Source organism: Battus philenor, unplaced genomic scaffold, assembly GCF_028537555.1.
Source record: "Battus philenor isolate CCGP_79_NKW_IND1 unplaced genomic scaffold, ilBatPhil1.0.hap1 SCAF_12, whole genome shotgun sequence".
NCBI lineage: Eukaryota > Metazoa > Arthropoda > Insecta > Lepidoptera > Papilionidae > Battus > Battus philenor.
Window position 1 is genome coordinate 8,865,407 of NW_027181674.1, and position 25,229 is coordinate 8,890,635.

At 31.9% G+C, this 25,229-nt stretch overlaps 2 protein-coding genes across 2 annotated transcripts; one reads left to right on the top strand and one right to left on the bottom strand.

The window, feature by feature from the left end:
* The first annotated feature begins 569 nt into the window (after positions 1-569).
* Positions 570-5,196, top strand: LOC137932619 (lysine-specific demethylase 5-like). Its single transcript, XM_068776228.1, has one exon. The coding sequence runs from the start codon at positions 1,019-1,021 to the stop codon at positions 3,452-3,454; it is 2,436 nt and encodes an 811-aa protein (XP_068632329.1). The 5' UTR covers positions 570-1,018; the 3' UTR covers positions 3,455-5,196.
* Positions 5,197-7,995: 2,799 nt separating this feature from the next.
* LOC137932741 (synaptic vesicle 2-related protein) lies at positions 7,996-23,275 on the bottom strand. Its single transcript, XM_068776401.1, has 13 exons — positions 23,009-23,275; positions 21,563-21,722; positions 20,389-20,485; positions 19,088-19,212; positions 18,954-19,017; positions 18,452-18,577; positions 17,520-17,591; positions 17,226-17,365; positions 14,153-14,313; positions 13,574-13,682; positions 13,265-13,349; positions 12,357-12,446; positions 7,996-8,813 (listed from the first exon to the last, which is right to left on the bottom strand). Exons 1-13 carry the CDS (start codon positions 23,127-23,129, stop codon positions 8,676-8,678), a joined length of 1,488 nt encoding a protein of 495 aa, XP_068632502.1. The 5' UTR covers positions 23,130-23,275; the 3' UTR covers positions 7,996-8,675.
* Between the last annotated feature and the right edge of the window lie 1,954 nt (positions 23,276-25,229).

A 25,229-nucleotide genomic window follows, 5' to 3' on the forward strand; every position in this document is an offset into this window, starting at 1 on the left:
TTACGATTTTACCCCAAAAAACATCGAGGCGTTGATACACCTCTTCTATTAGGTTGACTAGGTTGACCAACGATATCGTTATGGTAGTGAGAAGTCGTTGAACACGGGCAGCAGGAGACCAGTCATCGTGGCAATCTTTGAGGGAGGCCTATACATATAGACCTTATAGTGTGCGTGTATTGACTGATATATTGATGATGAAGATGATTTATAATGTTACAAACTAATAATTAAACACGGTACTAAGTGTTATTGGAGTTATTCCATACTTTTATATAAATTTACTAAAGAAATAGAACAAATTTTCAACGGATTGTTATGTTTTCAGGTACTCTTTAGTGTACGTATAAAAAACGAAACTTATTTATCATTTTACCAAGAAATACAATTGACCGCATCATGATATAATATAGAAGTAAACTTGTATCTTTATTGGACCTTGAGTAACATAAAGTTACACAATATAGTAAACGGTTTAAACATTTCTTTAAATAACTTTTGTATCTGTAGCAGTCAAATGTATGGTAAGGAAATAAATTGATCGGCAGTACCAACATGCCGGTTATAATATTGTTTCCGAGTTTTCTGCGGCACGTACTATGTGATAAAACAAATCTACGTTCTACGCTATAGATGTGTGCGTTTGTTCTGTTGCGCTCCTATACGTTACCGGGACGATCAGTCCCCAAAGCGATCTTGCGATTGCGTGTGAATTTCTAAACAACGAATGTGCATATATTTCATTGCTTTTGGTCAACTACAAACAAAGTCAATAGATGTTTAAACCGGAATCTTAGGAAAGAGAATTAGTTATGGTTGTGAGAGGTGAACAAAATATGTTTATAAAGAATCCGTATGTGTCAACTACAGTAAAGTGAACAATTTTCTGTGTTCAAAAATTTTAGGAGCCATTCACACATGGCGAGAAGTCACGTACACTGCATTATATAAAGAAATGGTTATTGTTGACCAATTGTGAATCCAAATATATTTTGGGATTTTATTATCGTTTACAACAATGGATAGTAAAAATATCCAAAAAAATGCTATGCATAAAAGTGCAGAATTCACTTTCACTCCGCCACCCGAGGCACCCGTATTTGAGCCTACGCTCGAAGATTTTGCTGATCCTTTAGGATATATTGCAAAAATTCGCCCAGTCGCTGAAATAACGGGTATATGTAAAATAAAGCCACCAGCGCGATGGCAGCCACCTTTTTCTTTAGATGTAGACAAGTTAAAATTTGTTCCACGAATACAAAAAGTTAATGAATTGGAAGCCATTACTCGTTTGAAATTATTATTTCTTGAAAAAATTTTAAAATTCTGGGATTTGCAAGGATCTCCTTTAAAAATTCCTATGATTGAAAATAAAACTCTCGATTTATATTGCTTGAAATTTTGGGTAGATGAAGAAGGAGGTTTTCAAAATTGTAATACCCCGAAAAAATGGCGTAAGATTGCAAACTCAATGGGTTATAGTCAAAGTGCTAACACAATGCAATTTCTAAAAAGTAATTATGAAAAAATTTTACTTCCTTATGAAATATTTGAAAAGAGTAAAGCTGATATTTTAAAAACTGTAAAAAAGACTGAAATTAAAGCTGAAATAAAAGGTGAAGGTGACAATGTTAAACAATCATTTAAAGAAATACCAGTAGAGACAATCACCAAAGTAAAGGAGGAATGTAAAAACATGATACCTCATACAAGTATTAAAAAAACGAAAACTGGATCAGATATCAAGTCTGATGTGGATACTAAGAATATTGCAGAAACAGAGGAAGTGAAATGTAATAGAGAATTAAGAAGACTAGCATGCTATGGTCCAGGTCCTAAAATGCCTGGTCTCAATGATGAAGAATTTGATATTACCAAATCTAGGAAAAGACCTAGATATGATTTAGATCCTTTGGCAATTTATGTTTGTGCAATTTGTCAAAAAGATCACACTGATAATCTTTTATTAATATGTAATGGTTGCTCTGATACTTATCATACATTCTGCTTAAAACCACCTTTAAATTCCGTACCTGATGGGGACTGGCGTTGCCCATGCTGTATTGCAGAGGAAGTACATAAGCCAGCAGAGGCTTTTGGCTTTGCTCAAGCTGAAAGGGAATACACTCTTCAACAATTTGGAGAAATGGCTGATAAATTTAAATCTGATTACTTTGGAATGTCTGGACATTTAGTGCCCACATCAGTTGCAGAAAAAGAATTTTGGAGGATTATTTCTTCGGTAGAAGAAGATGTGACAGTGGAGTATGGTGCAGATTTGCATTCTATGGATCATGGTTCAGGCTTTCCTACAAAGTCCTCATTAAATCTTTATCCTGGTGATCAAGAGTATGTGGATTCAGGCTGGAATTTAAATAATTTACCTGTATTAGATGGTTCTGTATTAAGGTTTATTAATGCTGATATTTCTGGTATGACTGTACCTTGGATGTATGTAGGAATGTGTTTTTCTGCATTTTGCTGGCATAATGAAGATCATTGGAGTTATTCAATTAATTATTTACATTGGGGCGAAGCTAAAACTTGGTATGGTGTGCCAGGTAGTGGTGCAGAATTATTAGAGACTGCAATGAAAGCAGCAGCACCAGAGCTTTTTAAATCCCAACCAGATTTATTACACCAATTAGTTACAATTATGAATCCTAACATTCTTATGGCAGCAGGGGTACCTATTTATCGAACAGATCAACAAGCTGGTGAATTTGTGGTCACATTTCCTAGAGCATACCATGCAGGTTTTAATCAAGGGTATAATTTTGCAGAAGCAGTCAACTTTGCTCCACCAGACTGGCTTAAAGTTGGACGAGAATGTATATTACATTATAAAAATCTTAAGAGATTTTGTGTTTTTTCTCATGATGAACTTATTTGTAAAATGGCTTTAGAAGGTGATCGTCTAGATTTAGAAACTGCATTAGAAACCCAAAAAGAACTGGTATGGGCAACAGAAGAAGAAGGTAGATTGAGAGCAATGATTGCAAAAAAGGGTTTGAAAAGTGTACGGAGAACTGCCTTTGAGTTATTAGGAGATGATGAGCGACTGTGTGAAGTTTGCAAGACAACTTGTTTCTTGTCTTCTGTCTCATGTGCTGATTGCAAGCACATGGCTTGCCTGCAGCATGCCAATGAATTTTGCCAATGTTTACTAGAAAAGAAGACCCTTAATTATAGATATGATATGGATGAATTACATATTATGTTACAAACTCTTGATTTTAGAGTTAACAGCTTTGATAAATGGATGACAGAAACTAAGAAAATCTTGCTACCAACTGCTCCTGATATTGGACGGGTTCAAAAGCTGAAGATTTTATTGGATGAGGCAGAAGAGCTTAAAATACCAAAGTGCACATTGTTAACACAGTTAAAGAATGAGTACACTACAGCTACTGAAAATGTAGAACCAATTATCATAGAATTGGATGATGACTAATAAGTTGTGGATATTCTTGTATTATGAAGATATTTTATTTAATTTTAGTACAAAGTAATTTTACTTGTGTAGGTTTTCCTTAATTTGTGTCTTAAAGCACTATGCATCATTAACATGGAACAGATAGAATGACCCATCCTTAGAAATAAGCAGCGATATTTTTAAAACTTTGGCAGCTTTATAATTATCGTCAAGTAATATTTTATATAATTCATTAGTGAAATGATTGAAAAATATGAAAATGTAAAAACAGGTAATGTTACAAATTTTGACTCAAAGCATATGACATGTTTATTATATAGTTATCTAAATTATGTGTATATTTTGAAGTTATCCTTAGTGTTAAGATTTGAATGTAGAGTTAACACAATATTTGTCTTAATAATTGTTTTATGATGTATCCCACCGTTTTATAATTTGATATATTTGTCTTGTTTTTGGGTCTACAGTATGTGTGATTTCAAGTCATAGTTATATAATAAATAAATGGGCAAACTTAAAAGAAGACTTATGAAGAGGTTTTGCATACAAGCATATTTTTATAAAACTGTGGGCTCTGTTACAATATTACAAAGATGATGATATTTTTCATATTGACAACATGTTCAAAATATTAGGGTGATGATTGTGCAAAATTAACTTAGGATTGTACAATTTTTTAATTGTGTGTGCAACATTCATATGTTGCATGTTTTAATGTTGACATAGTTGTTACAGTGGTTTTTCCTGAGATTCTTTGAATGCATATTTCTTGTTTTCTCTCTTTTAGCCTACAAGTTTGCTTTTAAAAATATTAATATGGGTGGATAATGGAGTGACATAATTAATTACACCATGTGCATATTGCACATTGTGAGATGTTTGTGTTTAAAATGACTTAACTTTGATTAAATGAAATATTATATATTTTACCCTTTTAAAAAATATTTTATATTAAAGTATCTATTAAACTAGTAAGTTATGATACATGACCTTAATTTTGATTATAAAAGATAATCAAATTAATGTATATCTGTTTTGATATCTTCTTTTTTATACCCTGACCCTAATTAGAAATTATTGTTTAGATATAGAGGGTGAACGATAGGTAAGTAGGGTTCTATTCAAATTTGTGACATTAACATTCACATATACAAGTAAATTATTAATGGCACATGCAAACATCACAAAAATCTTTTAAAATAAAGCCACCAATAATAGATTTCTGCAACTTTTATTATGTGCAGATTTGATTCGCCATAAATGTCTATGTGCAGTAAACATTAGAAAAGGCTATGACGATGATCTTGTAAATATTATAGTTTAATAATGTCTCCATTGAAATAGGCTATAGTCAGTATTGCTATTTATTGTAACTATACGCTTTTAAACTTAAGCTGAAATTTTGCTTAATGAAAACATTTGATTTTCTTAAAAATAGCAATAATTTCCCACATTGACTGATTTCATATATATTTATATGTTTAATTATTTCTGTTAAGTTAATTGATCTAAGATAAATTTTAATTTGTGATTTATTCTGTGATTTAATCCTGTTTGTCTTGCGGCTTAGCAAAAAGCTGAGTGTTACTGGATGGATCTACTATAGAATTGTGTTCTTATGCAGTGATATTTTGTGTCCAATTATCATATTTGTTTTATGAAGATTGATCTATTATACGTTTTTTGTAAAATGTAAAAAAGGAGCTCATCGAGTATTAGTGATTAGTGAGTTTAGACACAAAATTATCTGTAAATTGACATTAAAATTCTCTAAAAATGTTGTGTTACTTAATTTGAATTATTACCATTGCTTTGGTTACAATATTACCAGTCGATATCTTTTAGCCGTTTTTGTATTGTTGACATATTTATTTGTTATAGATTATAGAGATGGTGTAGATCAGTATTTTTCAACATTTTATGTGGTATGTCCAACTTAGCCTTTCTAAAATTCATACGTCCCTCTATGTTACATATATGTTTTTATATAAATGCGAAATGGTTGAACTCGTGTCGAGTTCACTTCCGATTGCCCCCCTGTGGGCTCCACATTGGTAAACACTTGATGTAAATCTACAGCAATGTTTTCAATAGATTCTACTAAAATAGTCGACGATCATTGTCTCATTATTATTACTTATACAAAAGGCCTGCTGATCTCCACTCTATCGCCATGAGTTTGATGAGGATATGGGAATACTTGTCAATGTCACTTTATTTATGCATTATCATAGTACAATGACTTTGATCTTTTGTTATTTACATTTCATGTAAGAAATTTAAGTGTAGCTATTTTTTGTTACAAAGTGTCATACTCTATGCAAGAGCTAAGTTCCGACTAATTATGCGTGGATTACCTCTCTCCATGCGGTTAGTATTATTTATTTGGTCTTATCTGAATATCATATCATTACATCAGCTTTAGTAGTGTCACCGAATCGCTTCGGCTCGCATGTTTGCCTTGCGCTAGAGTGAGCTGCGTACTGCTACCATAGAGTTGAGCGTTCTCCAACGCCTCGTCCTTTCCAGCTTTTCTTTCTAACATGTCGGTTTGTAAAATTTAACATGTCAAACACTTGTAGACCTGGTGCCAGTCGCTGATAGACTTATTTACACTTCTGGATTACATACAGTCCACCAGTTGACCACGTTCAACACGAGATGTTAACTAACGACAACGAGGCGTCCACCCGATATCACTTGCTGACGAGTGGATGCCGAGCGACCTAAGACAAGCTGGTTTGCAAACTCTGACTACTATTAATGCGTACTATGTCGACATCGATGCACCTTTACTAATTTATTAATTAATATAACAAAAAGGGTATTAAACATTAAAACAAAGCAGATACGTAGTGCAATGAGTATTTAATATAATATCTGTAAAACTTAACAAGTAATACTTAATATTTTTTATTAATTTGGTGTAAAATGATATAATCACAGTGACAGATCTTATTAAGAAGTACAAAGCTATTTAAATATAAAATTAAGTACACAATTATATTTAAGAGATCCAATATGATTATTCAATATTTTATATTATGGACGTATATTTTTTGTCTTTACATATTGACGTGCCGATGAGTCTGTTGAAACGAAAATCGCATACTCTAATAATGCCAGGAGTTTTATGGCACATTAGGTATATAGATAACGATGTAAATAAACTTTAGAAAATAATTGATTTGCTCAAACAGCAAGTGGCTGCAATAGACGCATTTCATAATTTAAGTCATCTATGTAAAAAAGTTAAAATTAATTGTCCCGTGATACATGTAAGTACTCCGTTATCACAACCTTCTTTATTAACTTGATTATGCACCACAAATTTATCTTTTAAAACTGATAACGATACGATTTCATTGCAAAATTTTAATTTACACTTTCATTTATTTGGCTATAATTATAAAACAAGAAACCCGTTATGGGTTTTGAAAATGATTATACACATCATATGGACAATAATATAATAAAAAAAATAAAAGCATCGTGTTTACTTACTGACTACAATTTAAAATTAATTATTATATTAATATCGAGTGTTTGCAAATATCTGTTTTAAATAGTCTTTAGACTGCAAGAATTTTTAGACTTACCTATTTTATATCATTAAAGTAAAATAGACTATACTGAGAACATTCCTCGTTATGCTACAAAAAATCTCCTTAAATATATTTAAAAAAGAAAATTAGTATAAAAAATAAATTATTTATAAGATTTATGTAACAGAACAAAACAAAATTTACAATCTAGGCGTGCAAATACGTAATTTTATTTAGTAAATTACTAGACAGGAGCATCGAGGTAATGAAATTAAATAACAGTCTTTAAACAAATAATAGCAAAGTTTACGTGTATATTAATACTGAGGAGCCGCGATTTAAATCATATAATACGACAAGCCCTGTTTCATTATGCAGTTTACGTTGAAGTCACTATGTTTTAATTAGTGCGCGTTTTAAATATCTCTCCACTTCCGTAGAAAGTCAGTGAAATATATTTTATAACTAAACTTAATTCAAATCAATTTAAAAATATTATATATTCTTGTAAATGTTATCAATTTGAACATAAAGTGAATATAAATTAATAACTTGTTCGATATTTGAAAGTACCAACGAGGTGACTGATAATATATAAGTAGGTATTAGTAAAAGAAGCTTTAAATAAAAACATCTTAAATGTGTGTGTAGATAGGGTACGAATACCAACGAGATAAAAACGGAGCCTTTCAGATTTTGCCTTGTTAGTATTTTTAACAATTCAGTCCTTAACGCATTAAGTAGATGTCTATAAGAACATAACATTAACACAATAATTTCCTGTAATTATCTGTAGTACTCATGATTATTGTTACAAATTGCTATGATATAATTCCTTTCTTTTATTTGCAACTGGCATGTTGATTATTTTAAAAATTATAACCAAAAAAGTAGCAAATTATTTTTTTTGTTATAATTTGAATATAAGTGCACTTCCTTTTTTCACTTTATAAGAAGTAAATAAAAATTGATTACTATTGGAAAATGAAAACAATGTTTAAACAAAGTTACAAAGTTATATGCTGCACATTATATTATTTGTGATCTCTTATAGATTTTAATCTAAAATTTTTAAATATTTAACGATGTTTATTTATATATATTTATTTATTTATTTATTTTTTTATATATATTTATTTATATATATATATATATATTTATTTACAGAACACTTCTCATCACACACGTGTAACAAAAGCATTATAGTGCTATCAAAACCGCTGTACTGCGCTTAAGGTTTACGTGCGGCGAGAGGGGGAAGGGAAGGAACGGGTTTCTTAAGGCGTGGTACAGTGCGTTCGGCAACACTCAAAATATTATTCAATGATTATAAAAATAAAATATCTAGTTTTCGAAATATACTTCACTAAGATTATCTATGAACACAAGCTGTTACATGCAAATTTTAACACACTAGTCGGATCGTTGAAAATGTTTCTGTACGTACTAGCGCAATTTTATAGGTAGAGTTACTAACTATGACGAATATATTTCTAAGTAACACAACCAAAAAAACACAATGAAAAAAATATTTTATATGTAACTCATCATTCAGTTAATACCGAATTTCCTAATCAATACTTGCTCCCCGCATAGTGTGTTATTAATTACAGTTATATATGAAATTCTTAGTGAAGTTATACATACATATAGATATAGACATACCAAATGTAATTGCCGATTTTTCATCGACATTACGTAGTCGCGGTGACAGTATCCTTCATTTCTCTACCTTTGGTTTCAATGGGCAATGCTAAGCAAGCGACTGCAGCTAGCACGGCCGCCAAAGAGTATACCCCAGTTGCAATAATAATTGAGTTTTTCAATAGAACCTATAAATTGTAATAAATTTGAATTATTATTGAAACCAAGTTCATGTAGTACGAATAATTGACTCGTCTCAAGTGGCAGTGGGCGAGGTACATCAGCCATACAACGACGGCCGTTGGGGCCGAAGATCTTCTATATATACACATTATCACTTTCGAATTCAAAATAGAAGTAGATAGAAATTTAACACTTATTTCATTTCAGAAAAAAATCTATTTATTTTACATAGTCTATTTATTTAAAAATGTAAGTAAAATTGAAGGGCGTACTTAGATTTGCGACAAACAGAACCTTTATAATATTCTGAAAGAATGTATAGACATTAAATGTTCTGCCTCTTGAAATTCATATTAGGACTTTGAATAAGTTCTCGCTGTTTTTTTTTTTCAAAAAAAAAAATTTAAAATACAATGCTTACAATGACATTACTCAAAGTATTGTCCATCATTAGAGACCACTTTCTCCCATCTCTCTGGTAGCAATTGAATCCCCCGTCGGAAAAATGACTTTCTAATCTTTCGAGACAATCCATGAATCAAGCCATTTTTCGGCTTCTTCAAAAAAATGGAAGCGCTGCTCGCTTAAACCGTGTGCCATCGACCGAAACAAGTGGTAATTCGAGGGGGCTATGTCCGGTGAATACGGCGGGTGGGGTAGAACTTCCGATTGAAGTGTTTCCAGGTAAGTTTTGACTGGTTTTGCCACATGTGGCCGGGCATATAGTGGCCGCTTTTCTTTCAGAGCGCGACTCAAACGCATCAACTGAAGTCGATAGCGAGCTCCCGTGATAGTTTCATTAGGTTTAACCCTTCTTTGCATGATTTTTACTATTTTTTTAAAATAAATCAGGGTGATGTAATTAATGCTCTAGATTAAAGGAAAAATATTAAAAAAAATCCTAATGTGAATAAAAATATGTATTATGTAAAAAACAATATGATGTTTGAAAAGTTAATGGAAAAGTTATGATGGAAAAGTTGTTTACTTAGTCTTCTTTTTTTTAGTGATAATTCAAAAAACATTAATTATTTTATTTAAGCACCAATTGACGCCACATTTATTACACGAAATTGTAGATGTATAAAAAAAAAAAGCCTTTACATTTGGGAAATTTGCACCGGGGTGACCCACCTACTTTTGGTCAATGTTCAGCACCATCTTTTCTTATGTCTTTTGGAGGTGGTGGAGCTGGAGAACCTTTTCTTTTTTTGATTGTAATTCTTCTTCTAGTACACGGTACCAGGACGCCCTCTTTTAGCTGCTTTGGTGGTTCCTTTGTTGCATAGCACAAAGGACAATTCATTTCTGAATTGGCCCATTGTAAGCAGACTCTTTTTAGGTTCATCACTTTCTTGAGCATTTTTTTTATAAACAATCCAAGAGTTTATAATAGCAAGATCAAATAGATGAAAAAAATACGCAAATACCACTTTTTAGACCCCATTTTTATATGATTTCTGCCCAAAAAGCTATCCATGAGATCTACTCCTCCCATATGTTTATTGTATTCTTGGACAATAAACGGACAAGTAATATCAGTATGTATACCAGTATGATCTTGTGCTAGGAAATTTGATTACTGGCATGTATAATAATATACCAAAGAACTTATACAAATCATATTCTGTAAATGATATAGATGAACTGGGATTACTCTGTTTTTTATATAATTTTGTCTCCTTTAGTAATGTTTTGAAAAAATCTTCAGTGATAAAATGGTGAAAACATTGATATGGAGTTTCTAGGTGTGATAGACCACCTGAAGCAGCAGAACTCCCCAAGAAAGTAATTTTATCTGTGTCACACACCAGATTCCTTTTTTTCCAAATCAAGTTTCTTTTGTCAAATGGAAAACTGGGTGAAGACTGCAAATTAGATGAATTTGATGTGTGAGGGGGTTCTTGATCGTCTGGTTTTACAAGAGGAGGTTCAACGTCAGCAGTTTCATCCACATCGTCATCATCATTCTCCTCCTGCAACGCTTATAATTTCATCAGCATCGTGGTTTTCATCATCGGAATCTTGGTCATTAAGGCCATCTTCTGAGAGCCAACCGCCTTATAACTTACAAAGATAATCTGCAATATCTCTTTCATTCAAGTTTCCCCAAAAAACAGCATAAAATAAACATTTACAAAAAAAAATTCCCATACATTACAAGTGAAGTTACTGCATAGTGATGTAAATTTCTATCACAACGTTTTGAGAAATTCATTTATAGTGTTTTGATATAAATTGTACATAAAATAACAAAAACATGAAAACAAACCTTTTTTCCACTCTTTTTAATTTTTTATTGTATTTTATATCTCCGTTTATTTCTATAAAACAATTTAAAATCTCGCTCCTTTCTTCCAGTCTCAACAAACAGCAGAATTACAAGTTCTAGGTCTGGTAATTCACAGTGACCTTTGCTATTTTTCGACAACCGCGTTTTGTTGTACGCAATAGTCGCTTAAAAAGTTGCGAGCAACAACAAATTTACGTTACAAGGGTTTTGAGTATCTTTTTTTGTTGACTAAATGTTATGATGGAAATTTCCATCACCATGCAAAGAAGGGTTAAGCAGCTCATAATAAATTACGCCTCGCTGATCCCACCAAATGCAGAGAAGAAGCTTAGAACCATGGATATTTGGTTTAGGCGACGATGTTGATACGTGACCCGGCATACCCCACGATTTTTTACGCTTTGGATTGTCGTAGTGAATCCACTTTTCATCCCCAGTGACGATACGGTGCAGAAAATCTTTTCTCTTTTGTCGTTGAAGCAACAATTCACACATGAGAAAACGTCGCTCTACGTCTCTCGGCTTCAACTCATACGGCACCCAATGTCCTTGCTTTTGGATCATTCCTAACGCTTTTAAACGTTTTGAAACTGTTGACGCATCTACTTGTAACGTTTTCTCAAGCTCTACTAACGTCTGACATGGATCTTTTTCAAGCAATGCCTCCAATTCTTTGTCTTCAAATTTTGTCGGTGCTCGAGAACGCTCTTTGTCTTCAAGGTCAAAATCATTACTTTTGAAGCGCCTAAACCAGTCTCTGCACGTTGTATTCGACAAAGCATTGTCACCATATGTCTCAATGAGAATTCTGTGTGCTTCTACTGCAGATTTTTTCTGAATAAAGCAGTGCAATAAAATTCCCCGCGAAAACACTTTATTTGGCACAAAAGTACACATTTTCACAAAAGGCAAATAAATATGTAGTTGACACTGGTAAATTCTATTCTCCTATAATTTGAGGTTACATATAGCACTACTTTGGTGATTTGTTACCGTACGAAATTCCAGGCACAGAGTGCCGCAACGCCATCTTTCAAAAAACAGCGAGAACTTATTCAAGGTCCTAATATTTTATCAGCCTGCGAGCCCCGACTAATGCCGAAATAATTGTTTCATTAACAGACGAAGGACTTAGAACAACAACTGAAGTGCAATAGAACGATAACATATATATAATATAAGTTAACATTCTATTACATTATCTTAGTTCAGCATACATAAGTATTATAATAAAGAGATCTTTTGGTTAACAAACCTGTGCAACGTACGGCGTAACCATAGCCCCGAGCCTGGCCACGCCACTGCAAGCACCTACAGCTGTCGCCCTCAAAGCTGTAGGATACACCTGAAAGCAGCAATAAACCTTGTATAGAAGTTCTTCACATCTTATCAGCCGATAGATGCCCACTGCAAGGCGTCAGATAGTCCCATAGACCTCTTCCAAAGATTACCACGGTGACCGGCCTTGTGCTGCCCGCATCTAGCGAGTTGCTAAGACCTGAATCATGTCGTTAAGCTGTCTAGTTAGGCCCTGACGAGGCGGCGCATCAACCGGCTAGTGGTCGTTACTCGGGAAACTTGCGGCCCGCACAATACGTAGGTTGCACGAGCGATGTGCCCTGCCTACTGCCACTACAGACAAGAAATTCTTCGAGTTACGCCGGTGACCTTGGTCGGTGTAACTCTCATTTCTGTTCTTATATTTCAAGTAATTCTCATTCCTGACTTGATCTCTTAGTGAAACTCCGAGCATAGCTCTCTCTATTGCTCTCTGGGTGACCATGAGACCATGACCTAGAAAAATGTGTAAACAAGTTTCCTTTATTTCTGGTGCTAACTTTATGCGCATCACTGTTTTTCTTAAATTTATTGGTGCTTTTATATACAAAGACTATTACTATTGTGGGGTTCTTCCTAGGTCTGTAGGTTAAAACAACACACGAAGTCCGAGGTAGAAGTGTGTATTTCATACGAGCTTCGTCCATATTTATATTGCTATGTATAAAGAATTATATTTCGGCGGAATTTCTCTTTTAGATGTAATGCTGACGATGAAGTAATATAGCTGCTACAATACTATGTACAAAGTACACGTACTTGCATACTACTATGTAAAATAAAAAAAACACATATTAAATTAGTTAAACCTATTTTTGATTTTACCTCTGGTGTGTAGACGTAAGCCGCCTGGAAAAGGCCCGCGATGATTCCCCGTGCCAGGAACAGCACACACGTCAAGAATGTTCGACTATGCATACAAAAAAAAAATTATATTAATAATAAGTATTTTAAGATGTCAAAACATTTGTATTTGATTAAAAACGAGAATTAAAAATTAAAAAAATATGTGTGTGACATCCCAGAAATCACCAAAATAACATTATAGGAAGTTCTTACATACATTGAGATATTTATTTCTTTGTTGATGTGTTTAAATAATTTTATTATTAGAGATAAAAAATTATTACTTACTTTGTGTTATATACAAGCACGCAGATACAAATGGCGAAAATAACGAATTGAGATGCCATCGTCTTTTTACGTCCACATTTTTCTATTATAAATATAGTTGCAAATATACCTAAAATAAATATATAAGTATTAAGAAAATACCATAATATCACACTAATTCAATATTGATGATATTTGGGTTTTTAAGCTACTGCAGACGTTTAGTAAGACAAATGTTACCCAAAGTGGTCCGAGGGACTCCCAAAAGCCCAAGAGAGATTCGATTGGGATCTACGTTAACGTGGCAAAACTTTGAAAATTAATCTTTCGGTATTGAAGAATTAAACGTATGGCTTGGCTTAACCAATTAATGCAGAAAAATAATATATTAAGAAGCTCAGCTCAGTTTGAATTTATTAGCACAACGTGACGCCATCCGCAACGATTGTACAGACTTGTAAAAATGTCTAGTGGTCTATAAGAAAAAAAGAAACATCGATAAACCTTTCAGATAGATCAAAATGTCGCCATTAAAGTTTAGGAGGTAAAATCATAATCATAGGAAAACTTGAGTTACGTAACTTATGATTCACTACTTACCAGGAAATTCAGCTAAAGTTGTCCAAAGAAGATCCATATAATCCGTAGTTTGCAAAGGACGACAATCAGCTGCACAAGATTCCTCTGAGCCATCAGGATCGGTTTCAAATAGTTCTGTTGTCATCAGAACGAGTCCGTAGTAGCAAAAAGCGCATGACATCCTAGAAGGATTTTCTTTTTCAATTACACTATTTTGCAAGAAATACACGTTCAATGTGAACCCACGTATGCATTCGCATATGCGAAAATTCATATATGTATACAAGTTATATTTATAAATTTATTACCTCTTAAAAACAGTCAATTGTCAATAGCAAAAATATGATAAGTATAATGATATTTTTCGATATAGTTAAGGTGGCGGGAAGTTACTATATGCGAACGGTGCAATACTTGAGCCATTGTGGGGGTCTTTGCCTTGCAGTGGGCATCTATCGGCTGTCGCGAAAATGATTTTTCGTATATACGTACTTTTTTCTGGTAATAGTCCATCAAACATTATAGCGGAATTTTCTCGATTGTGATATAATATTTTAACGCATTACGTAAGTAAAATTTAATACGCTAAATATACATCTGCCATATCACTAATGAAAAATATTTCGTGATCGATGTACGTCTTGCCATAAATACTGTTATAAATTAAAAATAAACAAAGTTTACTTTTACATTTGGAATCTGTCATCTTTATATGATTGTACATTGTGTTTTCATATTTTCTTACCTATGTATTGTAAAATATTTTGTGATATTAAAATAATCGGATGATAAAGAGATCCGAAACGCTTTAATTGCATTACATAAAGTAGGTATGGTGCCAAATACAATATTTTAAGTATAAATAAAATATTAATACAACATTTTAAATAAGCTTGGTATTAGTCTAATGTTTGTGCACCGTGTGTTAACGGATTACTTAGGACTTGCCAGCTATAAGAGACGCTTTGGTACTTTTTTTAACTGATAATTTAATTGGGTAATAGGGGGTTAAGAGGGACGTAAAATGTCATGGAAATATTTATTTACTGATGAGATATGTTCTCATCAGTAAATAAATATTTCTATGACATTTTACAATTGGTCAATATTCTAACAAACAAAATTAGCGTATTTGTGCTGAAAAATATGAAGAAGCTTCCTGATTATTCAACATACATGTACATTACCCGGCTTAAGTGATGGTTTTGCGGGTTGTTGTTGCCTATGAATCAGTTATTGAGCCATATTTTTGTAAAAAATACAGGCACATGTATATCACGATATTATTCTTGAGAAGGTATTTAGGAGTCTTAACAACGCTGTGTTCAATAACCAAGAAAGGTCTTTTAAGCAAGACTCGGAGCCGGGCTATAAAGCTCTATCCAGCGAATCTTGGTTAGAAACGAACGTTTCAGACTTCATTGGATTATGACTTATGGCCAGTTTCAGAAAGTAAAGCTTTCTCTAAACGCTATGATAATTTCGTGTCTCTAAAATAATCCCTGTAATTGACAGTGAAGAATTTTCCCATAGAAAAAGTGCATGCTGCTATTGATATGGCCTCAACATTTTTAGCTTTATATATTTTTAATGGTTTTATAATAAACACACTGTAATGGTAATAAATGTTATGTACAATAAAAAAATGTGATTTTTCTTAGTAACAATGTTCATGACAAGACTATGTAATTATTTTAATGCAAATTTATTCTGTCGAAAACTAAAAAGGAACGCCTAAAAACTTCATTTACTTACACTTATTATTTAATTAGTAAAAATATTTTAACTCACCAGTAGTATATTATTCCCTGTGTTCCGAAAAATGAAAAAAAATCAATATTCCCAAAGTAAATTAGTAAATTTAAGATAATAGATTATTTATCCCAATATGAAACTGGGATAAGACCACAGCTTAAGAGCGGGCAGTAAAAATAATACATCTAATTAGCCTAGTAATTTCATAAGTTTAAAACCAGTAATGTTTACAGTCATTTGTCTGACGCCTTGATATAGTATCTGTTTGATAAGTCATGATTCGGAGACGTACAACGAAGATCGGCTAGTGTCGATTTGAAATTTTTTGCTTAATTAAAAAAAAGTCCCTCCAAGTTTCTTGTTACTTCATCTCAATAGGTGACGCCTTACGGATTAACGTAATGTAAAACTTCTGTTTTACCTCACTTTTGTACATCCTTTATTGCATTTGTAGATTTCTCCGTAAGGAGGTCGCTGAGTTTTTAGGTAGCTTCGCCGGATACTTCATGCAGTAACAAAAAAAAAAGGTTCAAAAGCCTCCGACTCGTTGATAATATTCGTTTTGGCGCCCTAGAGAGTCGAACCTCGATTTTGTCGGTTGGTATTGCCAGACTAATTACAATACTGCCACTTCGGAAAGCGTTACCGCCGGGAGAAGTGGCGGAAGAAACTCCAACAACACTTCGAAACACGTGTACGTGTCTCAGTCTTAGAACGGTGCGGCGTTTGAATGTACCGGGTGGTATTGTAGGTAGGAGCACCTACAATCAGTGAATTTTGTGTGTTGTGCCGCAAATTCAGAGTAATGAATCTATACCAGCATTAGGAATTGGGCGATTTTTGGCAAATCCAGGTTGACAAGTGGGTTACGTCTACAAATGTACTACGGTGAGTGCGGTGTACCAAAGCATGAACCTGTTCTATACGATCTAGAGTAAGTTCATTATACGCTGATTAGCTTGCGCCAATCACGGGCTTGCGTATGCGAGGACGGGTCTTTAATTTTAATTACAGCTTTATATAGCAAAAAATAATAGGTTAAGTACGTGATTCTTTACAAGAGAAAATTAGAAAGCCATCACTTCGTTCTCTCGTGCTACGTGGGCGGTAAAAACGATCGTTACAATTACTGCTATTATGGCAAAAGTGTATAATTACATTAACAGAGATAATTAATAATGTAAAAAGATTTAATTGACTTTGATTTAACAAATGGGTAAAGTGTTAACTATCTGTGTTACAATTTGTGTGAGTTATTCCTTGTATGTAAATACTACATATGCCTGTTATTATAACAATGAAGCCAACTTTGTGTAAAAACAATGTAAGTATAACATACCATATAAACCATAGAAGTAAGCTAGTATTTCTTAGGTGCGGAATGAGTAGATGCTTCAAACGTCCGCGTTGACCGATGCCTACAGAGTCATCACACACGAGTCGTCCTAACAGCATTGGACGACCATTATCTTGAGCTATCTGTAAAAATATTTTAATTTCAGAGCATAATAAGCAACACGCTCATAACGATGCTATGGAAGCATACATATTATTCAAACTGATATTGTTGCAAATACATAAAAATATATATATAAACTGAAACCATGCCTATTGTTATTGATAATGCTAATACCTTTTCTAAAGTTGCCAATGCCTTGTCAGGTTGACCACTTGCGACATGAAATCTAGCAGATTCCGGCAACCACTGTAACATAAGAAATAAAATAAATCAGAAAAGCTAATTTTAAGTTACTTTAACGTAAAGTAAAAAAAATGTTATAAGAACTTTATACGTCATCATCATTTCAATCGATAGACACCTACCGAAAGGATAGGTCAAAGATCACCACAATCACTTCCCTCGACCTCCACTATATTGCGGGTCCATCTAGTGGGAGACCTAACCACGCCGCGGCAACCTGCTCGAATTCGCACATAGCTACAATTCATAAAACATTTATGCATATTATTTTTTGTGTAAACGTATAATTTTCATAGATGTAAATATGTATTTAATATTAATAAAACATTTAAATTGGTTAAATATAGGACTAAATGCACATGAAACCGTGAAAGAAACTCATAGCATGTGGTACAATTTTTCATATATACAACTATCAGAAGGAATGTTTAAATGAAAAATTAACGTAATGTAACCAGCGACATGTAAGGTGTACATGTCGCGGCTCGCGAGCCCTAATGCAGCTATATGAACGATAATTTTTTGCTCCAATTGTTTGAATTATTTCCATATTTTAATTTGTATTCAGCTCCAGAGAAATCGGAACAAATTACTGGTGTGAATAGTTATAATTATTATTACCCCATAAAATTAGCGAAATCCCAATATCGATTATAATTAATAAACCAGCATCTTAAGTATTATTAAGAGTGCTGATATACATGTGCCATTATATTTAAGTTCAATACACATATTTTGTACTTTTGTTTAATTATATAAATGTTTTTTATTACTCATAATTTAATACCTACAGAATAAAGAATATTACTATATTCTTGGTTCTCTGTTTATCATATATTTGTTTAATTTATGGTAATACTTACTGGACAAATTAGTGCAAAAATCAACAATGGTATTGTCGACAGTGCCAGCAGCCAATGCACACCCAATGTGGGCATAACCACTAACGCCAGTGCAACTTCTAGACAGGCTCCTAATGCCCAGAAACACTGAAAGTAAACATTAAACATTGCATTAAAATTTTATAAATACTGAAACTTAATAGAATAGTGTGAAAAGAAAGCCAAAATTACAAAACATTTGTTCATTGAATATAAATATTACAAATAAATAAATAAATAAATATATATCCACATATATATTATTTTCCATGTTGTGTATGGTCTTGTAGATCATAATTTATTATTATTACTATTAGAGCTGTAAAAATAAAGTTTTGTGTTAGATATTTAGGATAAATAACAAGACCTGTTTAATAGTACTGTAATCAAATGTTTAATTTAGCAGCAAATTTGGAAAACCTATCAGAAAAGAATGAAACGGAAGATCAAATGAAAAAGAGGTTGTCACCAAATACCAACTTACATCCAGAAGCACAACACATTTGGCTCGTTGCTTAGTTGGTAAAAACTCTGCATATAAAGTAACACTGAAATAAACAATTCCAATTTACTACTGTGTGTACATGTTTAAGAATTAATATTGACATAGTTACTCACGATTGTGGAACACATCCTATTGCAAATCCAACCAGACCTCTTAAGAAAAGAAGCCACAGAAAATTGGGTGCTATAGCGCTGAGCAAACCATAATAAAATAATAATACACCACACATGCTTAATGCCTGCAACAATATTTTACGAATTAGATTTATCATTTTTTATCAATTTTTAATTTTTTTACAAAAGACTATATTTAAAGATTAAAATATAAAAAAACCCTCTTTTAACATTTTTACGTCTATTCGATAGCAATAGTTTTTATTTCATTCTACTAAGTTGTTCTTAAGAAGAGGATGTATTTGAAACAGATAGAGTGATTAAAAAGGAGGCCAATCATATATGATAAAAAAAGAATTTCATAATAAATTTCTAACCTGCCTTCTATTCATTCCTGTAGATTCTACAGTGTAGAAGATATCTTCTTATTAAGAAGAAGATATCTTAAAATTAAGCATATACTTAGCAGCAAAGAAAAAACTTAAAGACCTTTTCAGATTATTGTAAAATATTATTGTAAGTAACTTTAACCCTTTTAGTGCCCGGAGCCGATGTATCGGCTCCTGCTACACTGGCGAGAAGTGACACAGCCCGCGCTTCGCAGCGCTTTACTATTCGCATTGCGGGAGAATTTTATTCCAAAATTAATTGGTAATACGTTATAAATGATTAAATTTCATTATGAGATAATTAAAAATATAGGTTTTCATTTTAACTCTGTGGAAGACGACCGAATATGGAGGTACCGAAATCTAACATAAGCACCGATGGTTGCCGCTCCAGCGACATACAAGCTGCGGCGTCATTTGCTGTGGCTTTGGGCTCTTATCGAACCGTTTCCAGATATACTTCATAATAATTGGTCCATAGAAAATTATGATGAAAAGATGACTATTTGTATATGCAAATTTGTTGTGTAAGACAGAACTCAACCTTTGCTATTTTTATAAATATTTATACCTTTTCCATTTACATAACTTTTAATGCGCAGAGAAAAACTAGTCAATATTTTGTTCTCTACTTCATCCAAAGTACATTGCTTTTTGAATCGTATAAACATTATTTTTTCTTAGGTTTATAGGCGCATTTTCCCAAACCCTAGTGAAACTATGAAATTCGACCGATTATTCACGTATAGGCACATTTTATTTTTCGCCCGGCACTAAAATGGTTAAGTTTTAAGTATCAAAAATCAGTATGTTGATTCAATTCCATTATTTCAATTTTATCATTACTCATTAACAAAACATTACTATATATATAAATAAAAAAATGTTTATAATAAGTAACATAAAACTTACAATCTTCCTTCCATAGCGGTCACTTATATTTCCCCAAAAAGTAGAACTCAACATCATTCCTAAAAAAACCACTGTAGTTGTTAAAGCTTGTTGGTACCTGAGCAAAAATTCAATTTTCAATAACATCATTTTTGTAATTATCAAACAGGCCGTCTCATACATCTTTTGACTTTTTAAAAATATTTATAAAAAAAAACTATGTGCTATCTTCTGATGTCACTTGCCAACATTGCATAGTAAATTCTTTGACAAGGTTTTGAAAACTACATGGGTTTGACAAAAAGATTTTATTTGCTATCAAAATTTAGGCCATTGCAGTACAAATTTTGATAGCCGCCTACATAAGTCATTACTCACATTAACATGAGAGTGAAAAAAATTGGAAAAGTGAAGTTTTGTAGCCACAGTAATAAAAACTGCATCACACAGTACTTCTGATCTACCAATTACCAATATAGGACACATGATATTTTTTAAACTACCCCATATTGGCACAATTGTGCTCTATTTATTATTTCTGAAACAGTTTTGGGAGCGTAAGAAATGGTAAGCCCATACCAGCCCTCTTGTCAGTCTAATTTGACCTCACATACTGCAAGCATTACATTGTTTTCACACCATGAATCAGAGTACAGTTTGTGTTATATGTAAAATAATCATATTAATACATACATTTATTTATTTTGTCGCCAAAATTTTTACTTAATGGCATTATTGGGAAGACTACAGCTAACATTAAAGATTTCTTTTATAAATCTCCTATTTACTTTCTACTTGCTCTGCCACCCAAATTGTTTTGACATCTGTATAAGTTAATCTTTCAATTTAATGCACTAGTTTAGTCTTCCCAGATATTTGATAAAACTGAAATTACGATAATGATCATTCAGTACATTGGAATGACAAGCTTAAGTTCTTTAATGGTGCCATTGTAAGGTATATTACAATAGAATGAGAGTCATATGTACTAACATTATGTAGTATAGAAAATTTAAATGTTACAGTACAAATATAGTAGGGTGTAGTCAAAGGGCATAGAAAAAGACAAACATATTATATATGCTTCACAATTGATTCACATAGGCAGACAACAGCAATGATTGTATATTTCATCACAAACTCATCAAAAAGTTTTAAATAGACATAATTTTGTTTTAATTTTGGATAAACTTACTTGCTAATATTCCACTCACAGTGTAAGGCTGGAGATAAAATGCTGAGTATTGTCATTTCCATAGAGTCTGCCATCCAACACAAACCAGTGCACAATGACAGCTTAACTTGAAACCAGCCAAAACCCAGCGCATTCACTGCTTGAGTGACTGTAAAGGTGTCTGCAATTTTTAAATAATGAAAATTTATAACATTGTAAAATTTTATAATTTTAAAATGAATATTTATATAGTTTTGTATAATATATATAATAATAGATGTTGGTTTACAATGAGCATTAGTATTGTAATGCCATTCACATGTGAGGTTCGTAGTCTCTAATAGGCACAAATTATAAAATATTATACATATCTTGAAAATAAATAGGAATTAGAAACATCTCCAACTCACGCTCATGAGACTGCCTGGTGGAACACAGCTAGAGTATTTAATTTTTCAAGAAAAGTTTATATCCTGACTGAGAGAATGTTATGACTTATGCAAGTTAATTGGTTATAGTGGTAAGTTTAATACTTTAAAGCGGTGAATATATAGCTCATTTGCTGTAAATTAATGTGTGGCACATCCTATCCAAAATCAGATTCCTTCATTAATATTACTACATATTATTATAAATTTTAGTTTACTATCTGCCCCTGCAGACTTTGTACAGCTAAAAATTATTGCCCAGTAACATTTCAATAGAAAATATAAATTGATGTAACATATTTCAGTGATCACTTCATGCACTGTGATTGGAAATAAAAATGAAGGCTTTATATTTAAAGTTTTTTGCTGACCAATGAGCTATACATTCACCTTTTTATTGCTTTGAGTATGATTACTTTAAGCTGCAGCTAACCTGAATATAACTAATTGCCATGCATATTAAGCTAAAACAACAATAATTTACAATTACTGTCATAATAAACTTTACTCCTGTCTATTGCAGATAGCTATAATGTCGTGCAAAGTTAAACCAATATGAAAATAATAAATTTTAAAATTTTATTTTGTTAATTATGGTGCTTCTACTCAAATATAGAAAGGGGAAACTAGGGGAAACTCATAACTATTCTTTAATTACATGCAGATGTTCTTGGAGGTGAATATATTTCGCTGTTGTGCCCCTACAGGAAAGAGTGGTGTACAATTATCCAAGGTTAGTTGTACTACAATGATAGTTGATTAATTTATAGTTTTACTGGCTGGTGGACTTAATTTAATTTAATTATATAAAAATTGATCCATTCTGTGATTACTTACCATTTTCAAGAAAAAAAATATATTATTAGAAGTTTAATTATTTATTAATGATTTTTTATTTCCAAATTTTTATATTAATTAAGTAGTATATCTCATGATTTTAGGATATAAAAACATAATATACTGCATTACGTTTAATTATTTCATGGTTTTTCAATGTTTATGTAAATAAATAACAATGAAAATACAGTTATTTACATACCATCTGGTATTACAGACACTGATGCCATTTCTATTTCTTGTGGAGGCGGCATTTGTGAAATCGTTACGCGAGAATCGCCGATATTTTCATCTAAGTCTTGGTAACCCTTAGATCTTCTCATTATTGGAGTTTGTAAAGACTTACTGACGTGGAATGCGTTTTTTAAATGGGAGTTTATGATAATGAAAAATGTATTTTACTAACTATAAACGTCTATTTATACAGTTCGTTGTAAATGTCATTTATAATTTACACATAAATGCTTTATTTAAATATTTATCGAGCAGGTAAGAAATTGTTATACACAAAACTACACGCAATCAAGTCGGCAAAACAAAAATAACTGTAATTACTTGGGTGACAGTGACATTGTTTTTTTTTTAATTTAACACTATGGCTTAGATACAAGGCAACGGTTTAGCTGATTAAAAGCTAAAAGCTAAGGCTAAAATCTAAAAAAAATATAATTACTTATCTTAATACATCACCTACAAGTAGACTTTTACAATGTTAATAAAACGTATTTAACTAACGTTTTTAAATTTCAATTTTTTCATATTGCAATTTTATCAACTAACAAATTTTATCCATTTTATATGAATCAGAAGCCAATTCAATGCAGGATAAATGTTATTTCAGATTATATGAGATCCACGAGTATATGAGATTGAGCTTTTACTTTCCTTATCGTACACACTTATTGATTTTTTGCAATTTTATGAAAATAAAATTAATAAAAAAATCTTGAAGTCATGGTTAGGGATTAAAAATTGGGGGCTTTTATTTTTTTAATATCCTATGCATTTCGTGTAGTAATCATTAGAAAATTAACCAAATTGTAACGTATCAACGTTATGTCTTATTACAATCTACTGGGCAATATTAATGAAATGTTGTGTGTCATTTGCCAGTATACTACTATTTTTGTAGTTATCAGCACTTGCTGATAACTTACAATATATATTAACTACGGTTTTGGAGCTAAACATTGCCAATTATTTCTTTTTATATTATAAATATAATATTTCATGCTACCCAGAGATTTCACATCTAATACACAATATGCATTTATAGCTGTAGTAGTCTTGTTTGGTCCTTGTACAGTAATATGTGATAATTCATCAAGTAGGATAAAATTCTCTGTCACAGGACTTGGTATTGATATTAAAACGAAAAACCTGTTTACCGCTATTAGTGATTTTATTACCATAAGCCACAAAAGAGAAACAAACATTTTATGTTTTCGAGAAACAGTGGTATTGAGGAGACCAAAATAAATTATTTTTAAATAAAATAACTTCATCTCTACAACCTTTTCTATATTTTTTTACACTGCAAAATTCATAGGTGTATGGAAATATTTTCACACAAATATCCTATAATTGAAATTAAAATAATAATAGTGTTGTACAAGTATTTTTTTTAAACAACATGTACATAACATTTGAAATTGTTTTTACAACGTCTTCTGTTACTCCATTGGGAGAGTAAATCAAAGTAAAAACGAGAATAGTTACATGTTATACAAATATTACGCTGTATTAAAATCAAATAGGACATGAAAATAAAACAGCAGTCATTTACCGAAGTCGTATTTAATGTAACTTCCTCATGGACACAACAATTTTCAAATATCTTACAATTTAGAATTTTATCTAAAAGTATTCTTAATCAAAGTTTTACAAAAAAAAAAAACGTAAAATATACTCACTCTTTCTATATAAAATATAAATTGATAGTAAAGTACATAGGTACATAAATTGATATTTTGAGCTAGATATACGATGCAAATAATTGTCCGTAAGTATAATGTAGATATAGTTCAGACCTAGTATATTAGTTTCTATGATATCTACATATTTACATAACTTTGTGTACGAAATATATTTTTCCACATAAAATATGATCATTTTATGAAATGCTTGTAATTATAAAAAAAAACATAGGATCTTTACATCAATTACATTAACTAGTAATACTTATATTTTATTAATTGAGTGTAAGTTGAACTATGTAATCAAAAGATGAAGCAACAAAGCTTTATATTTAAGTCACTTGCAAAGATATGTTAGACGTATTTTAAATTGATTCGTGAATTTTGTGCAAAGTAGGCTTATACCGGAAAATTACAATTTTGTCTCAATGTCAATATTAAGTCTAGAAGTAAAAAAAACTGGTTTACATGTTTATTACAAATATTTTTTGTATACATCAAGTGATT